The sequence below is a fragment of the Triturus cristatus genome, chromosome 4_2 (assembly GCF_964204655.1).
Source record: "Triturus cristatus chromosome 4_2, aTriCri1.1, whole genome shotgun sequence".
In the NCBI taxonomy this organism is placed as follows: Eukaryota; Metazoa; Chordata; class Amphibia; order Caudata; family Salamandridae; genus Triturus; species Triturus cristatus.
In genome coordinates this window covers 264,993,563-265,006,817 of record NC_140586.1, presented here as the reverse complement: position 1 = coordinate 265,006,817, position 13,255 = coordinate 264,993,563, and the positions used below count along the sequence as shown (strand labels likewise).

The following is a 13,255-nucleotide window of genomic DNA, read 5'->3' as shown; positions in this document are numbered from 1 at the left end:
GCAAGTCTCTGAAGACCCCTTCACAATGAAGTGTTGTCCAGTGTGGCCCTGTGTGAGCTCGCCACTCCAGTCTGAAAGCCCAAAGCGAGGCTTCAAGTGGAGAGAGAATGGATGGTGGGGAGGGTGGTATAAAGCCAGGGAGGGTTTTTAATATTGGAATGGAGAGGGGTTTGCAAAGGGAGGTGTGGGAGTGTTGAAAGACATGCTGGGACCCTTTAAAAATATTTCACTCAGGGCAAGACTCTAAGAAGGGTGATATGTAAGGGTGGCTGGGCACCACGTGGAGTTAGGGAGAGGGAGTTTAGTGAGCAGGGGGGCTACTCCATTGGAGCTGAGGAGCGTCGCCCCGCTTTAATTAGCCCCAAAGATGAAATAAAAAATGGTAATTCATTAACATTTTAGTTTTCATCCTCCCGTCCTGAACGCAGCGTTAGGACTGGGGCTGGCCGCTGCTGAATGACAGCAGCAGGGAGGGGAGTGGTCTGATTGTGCACTTTTCAAAGTGTGTATGTCTTTTTGGCCAGCCGTCTTCTGATGGCCAGCCACACATGTGCACTAGAGAGGCGAGCAAGGCTGCTCCCTCCAATCAGGGCGCTCCTCTCACAGCATGAAAGCAACACCAGGATTGGTGCCCACACTGCATCCTGTTCTTGAACTGTTCCAGAGCGGAGGACGTCGGATGTCGATTCATGTAAGTCTTTTAAAAAATATTTTTGTGTGCGCACCCGGCCCCTTAGATGCCAGCTTCCACTGTTCATGAGGTGAAGTTGTGTTGTGCATGACCACTCCACGTCCTCTCTGCACAGGGGGATTGGATGTGGGGTGGAATACACAACATAAAAGCATACATGGCTAGCTGTCAAAAACAGGGGTTCAAGCATAAGAACTTTTCTCTCGTTGTCCATCTGATATCGCTTCAAACCCCTGTGTATACAGTGAAAATATGCAATACCAAGAAAATTGTTTTTTATAAAATAATTCGGGTGCAAGCAAAATGTCAGACATGATTCCTATTTCACGTAGAAGGTTCAACTGGAGTTTAAGAACAAATACGGCATTCCTAAGTGATGCCACATTCCATTTCTAAAGGGACTGATGTTCATGTTTACATTTTTTCCATATCTGTTGCTAAACTCTTTCCATAAACTTCCTCAGCTAACACATGGTTCTTTCTAGTACTCGTCATTATTTGGAAAATAACTTCCTTTTCAAACCAGTTCCCATATCTGTGTGCGAGTTGCAGGCCCTGGGGTCTTTCTTTCAAAGGTCGAAAATCCAGAGAATTCTCTTCCACGTGCAGATCAAAGACAATGTCAATTAAGGCCCGTCAAAGGCTATGCGGCAGCGCCCCCCCCCCCCTCGCCCCACCTCCACACCCTCTGTCTGGGGTGACATCCCGGGATGCCCATAGTTATGCAACCGAAAACCCAGCAAAGCCTCCAAACCCACATATACACACACACACACACACAGAAAATCCACACACAGAAAACACACACACACGTCCACTCATGTTTGCTGACCAAGGCCCTCCAAAACTTCCCATGTCCCTGGCCCATAGCCACATACCAGGAACAGACTGCCCTACAGGCAGTGCACCTCAGACTCATAGGCATGGCCACTGGAATTATGTAATTCTGCGGCTGTGGGTTTTTTCGGCATAATTATGCATTTGTCACATAATCCATCATCTGCTGCATAATCTGCAGATTTTAACAAAACATTTTTTTGTTTCTAGCTCAAATGGATCAAAAGTTGTGGAAGGCCCTTCGTAAAGGTTAACTGGTCATCTTTCAGTTGCTTATTTCTGTATTTGTTATTAAACTTGCACTGCACTAATGATGTGAAATCTTTGCCCAGATAGTATTACCATGTGTAAAAAAAAAAGACAAAATAGTGACATAATACCATCATAAAACGTGTTGCATTGTGCCGCATAATTTGGCTTTTCTTGCTGCATAATTAAGTCAATTCTGTTGCATTGTCTGGTGCTCCCCTGCTGCATAATTACAGTTGTCCTGCACATAGGGAGTCTCCCTGCAGTTAGATTAGAAATTTTACTTGCACACCATGTGCAGACCCAGTACAGGAAGCACAGTTTATTTGTTTTTTTTATAATGTACTTCCATTGCTGATGTAAAGCGCTCTGATACCCTCGGGTGGAGCTAGCGCTATATAAAACCTTCTAAATAAATAAATAAAATAAAACAAGCTCGCCACAGACCCCAATAAGTATCTCCAGGGAGATCAATGGTGGCTCCTCCGCTAAGGTGGAGGGACGTCACCCCACTGGTCACGGAGCAATGTAAAAGAAAAAAGAAAATGATAATAACTGAAGCTATTATCATTTTATTTTGAGTATCGTGACAGGAGGGGCTTGGCACCCATGATGTCGGGGAGGAGTGGTTACTGCACTCTAAAGTGTGCATGCCACCTTGGCCGCCCGTCTTGGGCCGGCCAAAGCGTCATGTGCACTTTGCATATTCTCCACCCAGGCTGCATTACAGCCTGGGTGGAAAGCATGCCCAGGCCCCCAGCCCCTGTCTGAGCACTGAACCACGGCGCTCAGACCAATCACAACGCTGCATTGCAGCACTGTGATTGGCTCAGGGGACCCTGGGCGCTTCCGGGAAGAAACACGACGTGGGAGAGATGGAGGAGAGATTTGATGAGATCAGGTAAGTGAATTTTAATTTTGTTTTCGATCCCCACTTATCCCCCCCAACCCCCCCCCCCGTCACCCCCCTTGACCCCCACCTCACCACTCAGGCCATGCAAAAGGCCAAGTACAAGTACATGCAGTGCACCACTGGACCCCAGGTAGCTCCTGCAGTGAGTGTTAACTCTTCCTTTACTCACTTCAGAAGGTCCAGTGCAAACAGGGCACCCCTGAACCCCTAATAAGTCTCTGCAATAGGATCATAGGCTGATGTTATTCCCACATCATGTACAGTTAGTGATTTTCAGCCCCATGGTGAGTCTCTGTCATTATTGAAGGCAACCCTTACACATGCACCTTTTAAAGGCCAAGCAAATGGATTGCACCCCAGCCCCTAAACTCTGGTTTAGTGAGTCTCAACATTGAGATCACAGACAGCATTTATACACCAAGTACAGGCCCAACACATTCTAGCACTCAAATCATGGGTCGCCCTTGTTTACCATGTAAACACCCAGCACAGTAAATTCCTGTACCTGTCAACTGTTCCAATTTACACAACAGGCTACTGTTTTTCCAGTAGACCTACCGCCCATTGATTTCATAGTCACATCCAGCGGTGGCTCCTCCGCTATGGCGGAGGAGCACAGACTCCCTGCCAGCACTTTAATTTTTTTTTTATAAAATGATAATCAAACGGGTTTAATACCCGTTTTATTATCGTTTTATTTAGCTTCTGCCGGGCCTTGGGGCAGGGCCAGGGTGATGATAGGCTGGAGGGGAGTGGTGGGCTCTATCTACACTGCATATGTGGTTTCTAGCCGGTCTCAGGCCAGCCACAACATGTGCAGTGAAGCTCTCTCCACCCCCAGCTGCATTGCTGGGGTTAGAGAGAGCAGGCACAGACTCCCAGTCTGTCCTGGGGCGCACATCATCGGCGCTCAGTCCAATCCTGAAGCTGCACTCATGCATGAGAGAAGCTTCAGGATTGGCCGCAGGTTAGACTGGGAGCCTGTGCCTGCCTGCAGCGGCAGAGAGGAGCAGAAGAGCGCGATGTGATGCTGAGGGCAGCAGGTACATTTTATTTTTTAGGTCTCGCCTGACCCAGCGCATGCGCTGGTCTGGCGAGACATTTTGTGAGGGCTCCAAAAAGTGCTACCAGGCCAGCCTAGAGCTACAGTGCATGTGCGCGGGCGCGCGTGGCGCGCTTTACCGCGATTACTTTCACTTTCGCGGCCGCGCAGCCGCTTTGATGTTTGATCGCGATCACTTTCTCCGTGAGGCTTCAATAGATTGCAGCAGTTAAAACAAGCATTGGCATAGCCAATAGGTCTTGCTTTTGGGACCTTATAAGTGTTTAGTTATGCAACTGTTGCATGGCTAAACACTTATAAGGTCCCAAAGGCGAGACCTATTGGCTATGCCAATGCTTGTTTGTTTATCTCTGTCGTCCTTCATTACCCCCTCCCTAGCCCCCTCACCCGCCTGCCTCTATTCCCTAATACAAGCCGCTCCTGGTGATATCCTATCATATGAGCAGGCCTGGAGGTTGCCTAACCTACACAGTGCTCAAGTGCAATGAAAAGTTTAAAACAAGCAGGTTCATGGTAGAATAGGTTGGCCTAAGCAACCAATCACAGCATTGCAGGCAAGGGCCCAGCCAACAAGATGAAATGAGTACAAGACTGGTTATCACGTGTAGTCAATGGAGCGGGTTGCACACACTTGTTGTGCTGTTTATGCTAAGAGCTCACCTGCGGAGTGCCCTAACCATTAGCCATGAATTCTGAGTTTACTGATATAGGTTGATAACTCTCGCATTTACTTTATCTATCTGTGACGTCTCTCTGCGTTGTCAGTCACTGCTGTAGCGCATGATGGCGCAGCGGTGCTTCACTACCGCCAGCGACTTTCACAAAATCACATGCCAGTCTTTTTGAATATTAATTTTCTTGTCACAGTCGATGGTTCCCTGAACAGAAAGATTGGAAGTAATTTTTTTGTCATTCCAAGCTGTTTGGTTGTAAAAGACCTATTGTGGGCTGTTGGAAATAGCCCTTTTTGCAGGGTTATCCCCAAACTGTTTGCTTCTTCCTCCTATTTTTTCCTGACCTGTCTTTGTTGGTTATAGGACTCTGGGTACGTTATCAATGCTGATCAGAGCTAAAGTGCATATGCTCTCTGTGTAAATTGTGTTATGGATTGGTTCCCATGATTGGCATATTTGATTTACCAGTCAGCCCCTGGTAAAGTGCACTGATGTGCCACCCACATGAGTAGCCCTGAAAAGGAAATTCAGACCTGCCACTGCAGAGTCTGTGCGCAGTTTGTAACTGACAAGTCGACTTGACAAGTGTACCCACTTGTCAGGCCCTAATCTTCCATTTTCTTACATATCAGTTACCCCTAAGGTAGGCCCAAGGTACCCCCGTGGGCAGGGTGCAGTGTATGTGAAAGGTAGGACACACCCTGGTGTGTGTGGCATGTCCTGATTTTGAATTACTGCCAATTTCGTTTTTCACTATTGCAAGGCTACCTGTTCCCATAGGACAGAATGGGGAGTTTGTTTATAACATCTTATAAACATAACTACACCTGGAAATGAGGTAGAAAAATAAGGTTAGTATGCCTGAACTCATCTAAAGATGCATCTTTTAAATACCACTTTTAGAAAGTAGGTATTTTCGTGCTCAGCCATCCAGTGTGCCTCTGCTGGGTTTGTGGCTTGACTATCTGGCTTTGGAATGACAGGGGCTGGGGAGGAGCAGTGGCTCCAGAGATTCTAGATGGGTCAGGGATGGGCTGAATAGACCTGGGCTGTATTCAAGGTAGGGGGAGGAATTTCCTTTTCACCTTAATGGGCCTAGTCTACCTCTGACAATGCTGTCTCCGCCTCCTGCCCGGAGGCTGCACCAGAGAGGACAGAATTGGTTCTGGATGGGCACAGACACTCTCTACCTCCAGAGAACAAAGGAGTTTGTGGCACAAATATTGGGGCCCAAACCCCAGAACTTTACAACTCTTTTGGACCACTTTGCTGAGTGCTTTGCTGTGTTGGCCTGCAGTGGCTGCTTCTGTCTCGGGTAGTGGAAGGACTGGACTGAACTTTCTGCAACTTCTTTATTAAGTATCTCCAAGGGCCTGAAATAGAGCTTGCCTCCTGCTCTGAAGTCTCAGGGACTGCAAAGACTACACCAACCTCTGGGTCCTGCTTCTGGAACCGCTATTTCAGTTGCCACAGAGAAGGGAAAAGCAACCGACTCCATCACTGACTTCGTCGCTAGCTCTGTGTCCTGGTGGCATCACAGACTGCACCGTCCGTATCTCACACTGCAACCCTGGTCTCACCGACGATGACAAACACCGCTGCAGCCACCAAGCCGCTGCTTGCACTTTGACCTGTGGGCACCGCACTCCGCTACGCCTCGCTTCACTTCGCCATCCTGGTCTCGCCGACGCCGTCGCAGCTGCTGACTTCGACACCTGTGACCGCATCGTGGCTGGGGACACCGCTCATAAGTTTCACGATGCACCGCCTCATCCCACACAGCCGTCTGGGCCAGACAATGCCAGCTCCCGCTAACCAGCTCTGTCGCCTGCACCGCAACCTGCCAGCACCGCATCGAGCACCTTCTTGCCCTGCACTGTAAGCCTTGGTCTCACCGACGCCATCTGGACGATCGTCACCAAGCCGCTGCCTGCACCACATCGAGAGGACACCGCACCGCTTCCATTTTGTACGCAACCACAACGGTTGCCACCACCGGCACGCACCAACGTGTCAGCTGCAACGAGAAAGGGACTGTTACAGAGACTGTTCACGCTTTCGCTGGCCCGTACCGACGCGGTCGGCTGGAACTGTTAGACTCTGTTGTTTTTTGCATCACGGTAGCCCCGGACTGAGGTACCGACTCGTACGAACTATGTTTTTCAAGTATTCTTGCAAAGTATACCTTTTTAAGTACTGTATTGTGGAAGTATATAAAATATTTTTCTAAAACTGGTGTGGTGTCCTTTTGCAGTGTTTTCACTGTATTACTGTTGCTTTTGTGCAAATGCTTTACACACTGCCTCTAAGATAAGCCTGACTGCGCGTGCCACGCTACCAAGGGGGTGAGCAGGGGTTATTTTAGGAGTGTTACTCACTTATCCTGACTAGAAGGAATTGTCCCTACTTGGACAAAGGTGCAAACCCTTGCCAACTAGAGACCCCCATTTCTAACATGGGCTTACCAAGAACTTCTGTAGGCCTATAGCCCACACATTGCTTACCACTGGTTAGCTTTACTGTTGCTCTTATCTGATTGCTTCTTTTTCAATGGATTTCCTTTTCCCATTTTGTGATTAGGCCTTCCCTGGAGCACCGCCTCTTTACCATACTTTTATTTGGCTGATTTCTATCGATCCACAGGCCATTTCTAAGGACCTCCTTTTTTCATTTTGGTTAAGCACTTCATGAGAGTATATGTATTACAGCTCTCTTCCTTGTGCCCTTTTCCACCCTCTATATCCACCTGCCCTGGTGCTCCCTGTTGCTCCTTCCCTAGTATGCTTGCTCAGCACCACTGTGGATCTCTCCCTCCTGTGCTTATACTCCCCTTCTCTGCTGCAAAACACCCATCCCGTGTTGCTCTCTATCTCGTGTTCTGCCCACGCAAACATTGCTGCTCTCTCCAATGTGTGCTTCTCCCCTAAAAACTACCCTACCCCTGCTCTCCATGTTACTCTCTCCCCCATGTGCGTCACTCACACTGCTCTCTGCTGCTCTCTCCCTTGAATGGTTTGCTGCCCCACCCTCTATGTTGCTATTTCCCTCATGTGGTTTCCCATCCATTGTGTTCCATGTTGCTCTATCTTTCGTGTGCTTCTTCCTCTGCAAATTTTCAACTCCATGTTGAAGACTCCTTTGTGTTATTCTACCCCCAAAAACATCCCACCATATGTTGCTCTCTTCCTCATGAATTTATCAACTCCTTGAACATACCCTGGCTCTGTGTGGCTCTTGCCCATGTGTGCTTCCCTTGCCCCTGCACTTCCCATTGCTCTCTTTCTGGTGTGCTTCTTCTGCCCCCTGTGATCTATGCTGCTCTCTCCATGGTGTGCTTTCTCCCCCACAACTCCCCACCAAACAGTACTGGGAAAGCAAATAGATCCAAAAGGAGAGACCCATTGGCTTTGCAAATGCATGTTAAATATATTGTCATCACAGCTAGGCACAGTTTTAAGGCAGAGTCGCACCACCTTCAACAGATAAGGTGATGCAGTGATGCACTGCCCATGTCTCTTCCTGTAACACAACAGTGTTTTTTTATGCAACAAAACAGAGCACAAGTGGAGGTTTAAGTTTTGATATTTTTTGCACATTAGTTTGTAAAAAATAATAAGTGCAGGGGGTATCGGCAGGCGGCAGCTTGCACCAGCCCATTTCTCTTGTTAGCGCTGCCTAAAACAGAACCGACTACTAACCATGAAAGTGGGGGTGGAGGATGTGGTGTAATGGCCAGAGCTGCCAGCTTCAGAACTGGGAACAAGGTTCGAGTCTCTGCGTTGGCTCAACATCCTGTGATATTGGGCAAATCACTTAGGGGCAGATTTACAAGCCCCTTGCGCCTCTTTGCGCCGCCATTGCCTCACTTTTTTTGACTCAACAGCGGCGCAAACAATGCGCCCTATTTACAACGTGACGCATCTAAGGAGATGTGTTACGTTGTAAAGCCCTGCGTCACATTATACCTGCGTCAGGTAAAATGTATGCAGGAGGGCGTTACTACGCAGGAAAGCCTTGTAAAAGTGACGCAGTGAAATCTACAAGATTTCACTGCGTCACTTTTAAGACGCCACTGCGTCAAAACCTTACGCCTGCTTGAAGCAGGCGTAAGGAGTGACGCAGTGTAGAGGCCACAAAATGCATTGCTGGAGTTGCGTCGTGCTTGCGAAACGACTCCAGCAATGTGTGACTATTGCCCCAACAGATGCGTCAAAATTTCTGACGCATCTGTCAATTCTTCCGCCATGGTGCGCCATATTGTAGATACGGCGCATGCAAGGTGGCGCAAGCATTTTTCAGGGTGGCGCAAGAAAAGTGACGCATCTCTATAGATGCGTCACTTTCTTGTAAATCTGCCCCTTAATTTCCCTGTGACTACCATAAATGAATGTGTCCTTAACTGATCCTCATGAAAAGTGCTGGTGCTGAGCACCAGAAGCCACCGGCTCAAATTAAGCACTGATTGCAGGATTTTAAGTATAAATAAATAGAAAGGAGAGAAGGTCATAGTTAGTGACAATCTGAAAGGCGGGCTGGTGAAGGTGCAAAGGAGGAAAGGATGAGCGGGGTCTTATGGAAGAGCAGCGAAGAATGATGGGGACAGATTGGGGTAATTAGAGGTACAAGGGAAGGGAAAGGCATGAATGAAGTAAGAGGGGCTGGGGTGGTGGAGAGTAAGGTCATAGTGGGGGGAGGAAGAAGAGGTGGGTGGGTGGGGGACATGAAGAAGAGGTAGGACGACTAGGAAAGCTCAAAAGCAAGTGGGAGAAGGGGCAGAGGGGATTTATAGTCAAGGAAAGGATAATTGGGAGAGGAAGGGTAGGTGACACGACAGTGAGAGGAGAGTCATAATGAAAAGAAAGGAGCAGAGGACATGGGCATGAGGGTGTGTGGAGAATTGGCACTTTGAGTTAAGGGCATTTAAATATGTTGTGGTTGAATTTACCACCCTGAGGATAGGTTTTATACATACAGTCTTTCTAAGCAGCTTGGACTGTCAAGCAGCAGGAAGGGTTGCAGATCACCTGATGAAACTGGCAGAGGTGTGGCCTTGATCCGCTAGATTGCACAAACAGAACTGAAAAAGCATTCTATAAAAGTTGATGACTGAAATAAGCCCAAACTCTAAACCAGGCCCAAAATCCCTTGTATTCTTAGCAGAGTGGCTGCACCATGTGCTGGGACTTGAGGTGGGACAGGTCCCTCTTGAGTAACATGCATGATATCATTTCTGGAGACATCAATTTGGCTAATTAGTAATTTTAAGACCTGAAAACTCTTATTGGTCACAAAATGTTGGCAAGGTTGCACTTCTAAGCAAACACAAGGAGATGGTGGATGAAGTTCTGAAACTTTTCAGACACTCACTCCCAGCCACATATCTGGGTTGAATCCATCATCATTCTTTAGCTCACTTTGCCACCTCAGTTCAGACCCCGCTATATCCCAGGATGCTTGTTTCTGGTTCAGGGAAGACCTGGCTTAGCGGTTCAGGCTGGACTGTTCCCATGAGGCACAGGGTCAAGACTGATTTGCATATAGCTGGGTCTGAACTGAGGTGGCAAAGTGAGCTAAAGAACGATGATGGATTCAACTTAGATCTGTGACTGGGGGTGAGTGCCAGAAAAGTTTCAGCGCTCCGTCCATCATCTCCTTGTGTTTGCTTTGTTCGCCCTAAGTTGGCAGGGTATGCCTAGACGTGGGTCCCTTGCTCACTTTGCCACTGGATTCAAGCTAGCCTGGCTGAAGAGGGGTATTACCCCGAAACCGGTCCCAGGATGCTCGTTTCCGGTTCATGGAAGACCTGGCCTGGCGGTTCAGGCTGGACTGTTCCCATGAGGCACAGGGTCAAGACTGATTTGCATATAGCTGGGTCTGAACTGAGGTGGCGAAGTGAGCTAAAGAACGATGATGGATTCAACCTAGATCTGTGACTGGGGGCGAGTGTCTAAAAAGATTCAGCGCTCCATTCATCATCTCCTTGTGTTTGCCATGGTTGCACTCCTTACCTAGTGAATTTCTATAGTGAGATGGCTGGCTGTCGACACAGACACTCACCGAGTCTCTGTGATTTTGCATGCTGCCCTTACACACCACGCAGTACACTGTGGTCTACTCCTTACCATCAAAGAGGCTCTATGGTGTGATTGTGGCCTGCCCTTACACACCATAAAAAGAAAACAAGGCTCAGTTCCTCATTGAATCTCTCTGCACTAATATTTCACTCACACTTCATTATCAAAGCAGGGATGAGACATCTGCTGGCTGTCTGCCTCAATACAGGATGACACCATAGACTTCCCTAATACTCACACATCGTCCACAAAGCAGGGGTATGGCATCTGTTGGATGTAAAGTCCGAGGGGCTTGTCATTGCTGGTTTGACTTTTGATAATCCCTTGGTCAATGATATCTTGCAGGTACGCGAAGCCACCCCAGATGTACCGCAGATCTTCCACGGGGTCAGCCCTGGGGCCAGGATCCCAGTACCTGGAGGAGCAAGAGAACAAGTGAACTGGCAAGGATGAGAATGAGCATTTCTTAACGTCTACCAAAGTATCTCAAAGCTGTAGCCATTCCTTTATATCATTAACTCAATCACGGTGGGCCAGATTTACTAAGGGTTTCCGCTGGGAAGATTCAAAGTGGCTCAATTTCTTGTAAGGGTATTTACCTGCCATCCCAAAAGATACCCTTTTGTCAGCGCAAATAGGGGCATATTTAAGAGAGGTTTGCGTCATGCTTGCACCACATAACATGGTACATGCACGACGCAAACCTCTATGACAGATTTATAAAGCCACGGAAATCCACTTTGCGTGGCTCTGAGTGGCTTCATAAATCTGGAGCAATGCAACACAGCAAAAATCTCTGTGTTGCTTTACTCTGCACAGAGGTAGTAAGCAGCAGCAGGCCATTTTCAATACATATTTTCATTTTTTTTTGTTTTTTGCGGCTTTATCCTCCTTAAGAAACATAGTGCAGCAACTTTGGTTGCACTAAAACAAAATAAACCAGCTCCACTATGTTACAGAGACCCCAATTTGCCACGTGTGAACAGCTCTTCCAGTTCTGCATTGCATTCTGGTACTAGTAGTTTTGCCTTTTTAAAGAGGCAATGTTTATTTCATAGTTGTCTAGACATGGTTTACGATGGACGGATCCATTCCAGATTTTCAGGATATCCATGTGGGATAGATTACTCACATTAAGGACCTATTTGTGAGAGGGCTGTTAAATTCTGTCCCCTGGGCTCAATTCTGATACGTCAGGAATTTGGTGCAGAGCTGACCAAATTCCTCATTTTCCAGAGGAAGACTCAGAGTACAAGGTATTTATTGCAGCCAGTAAATATCTCACTCGAGGTATAGGAATTTAACTGGTGGGATGAAACACGTCATCTCCTTCCGAACACTTGCAATAGGGTCTAATAGGAATTAATACACGGCCAGGGGATTTTCAGAAAATCTGCCTTGGGTTTGGCCCTCACGAAGGACACCCCTAGTCTATTAATATATATTTGTATTTAATTAAGACGAAGAGTATTTCTATCAGACATGAACAAATTTGCTGCATTCAATTATCGACTGTTTGGGATGGAAATATTTACAGGGAAAGGTCTCTCAGTGGTGGCTGGTATATTTGAGCAGTGATGGTAACGCCACAATTCATTTACATATACTGCATATATTACATACTTAGATGTTCCTTGCATGGATAGAAAACGGTATCGTGTAAACACTGAGCGCATCAGGGGGATTTTTTGGGGTGTTACAAACCTCTCCTTTGAAGGTTTGTGTTTGAAAACCAAAAACGTTTGCTGAGTGAGGCCAAAACAAGGCACCCACTCAGCAGACCCCTCTACCTTCTGTGCATCCGCCTCGCTGGTGGATGTACAGAAAGTAATGAGATCACGCAGGGACCAGGGATCGCATTTTATTGTTGCGGATTCTCCACCAGGGCGGCAGAGGCCATGTCTTTCTCCGGCATGGCCTCCGCTGACCTGACGGGCAAGCAGGGCCGCACCAAGGTCTAAATTTCCACAGGGTTATCTTCTCAACCACAAATACAAACCTGTCTTTGATTTTGTTTGTTTTCTCCACAACATCGATGTCCATCCGGATCTTGTACTTCACGTGTGGCTGCAGCTTGTTTGTCCACGGGTACATGTCGAGGAAGACCAGCCCGGCCCAAAACTTGTTATCCTCCAGCAGATAAAGCGCTTCGTGGGCCAAATGGGACTCATCAGCGAGGCCTTCAAATTTATCCAGGGTCAGACACTGCGGATGAGGAGAACAGAGTGAGAGACCGAGGTGGACGGTAGCCTTGAAGAAGACAAGCATATCAGAAGTGTGTAAGAAGCAATGTTTTATAAACATAATCCGGTCAAAATGGAATTCGTGTTTACAAAAAAACAGTTGTGCAAAAGGAACAGTTGCCTTTGGCCACAATCACCGAGGCCTTCCTTCTTACCTCAAACCCACCAATCGTCTGGCACTATAGGATACGCAGATCCTGATAAAGTCCTATCTCTCTGGCCTGGGTTTCAAATCTTGTTTTATCGCCTATAAGAGCAGTGGAGCTTACCACAATGTTCTATCAGCCAGTGCATTAATAAAATCTCAAACTGACTTTGGAAATGCGGTATATTTAGGTCTTCCACAGAAGAGAGAGTTTGACTCCTTTAGTGGAATCACAATTCAGCAGCCAGAAAGCTTTTAGGCCCTTATTATGAGTGGCCCAGTGTATGGGGCAATATCTATCAGATCTGACAAAATTCGACTCCACTGGGTCCAAGTTGATCAGTTGCGATAAATAACCCCCAATTG

The 13,255-nt window shown here is 47.4% G+C and overlaps 1 protein-coding gene across 2 annotated transcripts in view; it reads right to left on the bottom strand.

Moving 5' to 3' along the window:
• Positions 1 to 13,255, bottom strand: part of ABCA4 (ATP binding cassette subfamily A member 4) — a 1,118,748-nt gene that overhangs the window by 652,398 nt on the left and 453,095 nt on the right. For both annotated transcript variants that reach the window (XM_085601480.1, XM_085601481.1), the window contains exons 13-14: positions 12,501 to 12,706; positions 10,740 to 10,916 (exon numbers count right to left, since the gene is read on the bottom strand). In XM_085601480.1, coding sequence (XP_085457606.1) covers positions 10,740 to 10,916; positions 12,501 to 12,706 — 383 coding nt within the window. The remainder of the gene's footprint in view (positions 1 to 10,739; positions 10,917 to 12,500; positions 12,707 to 13,255) is intronic.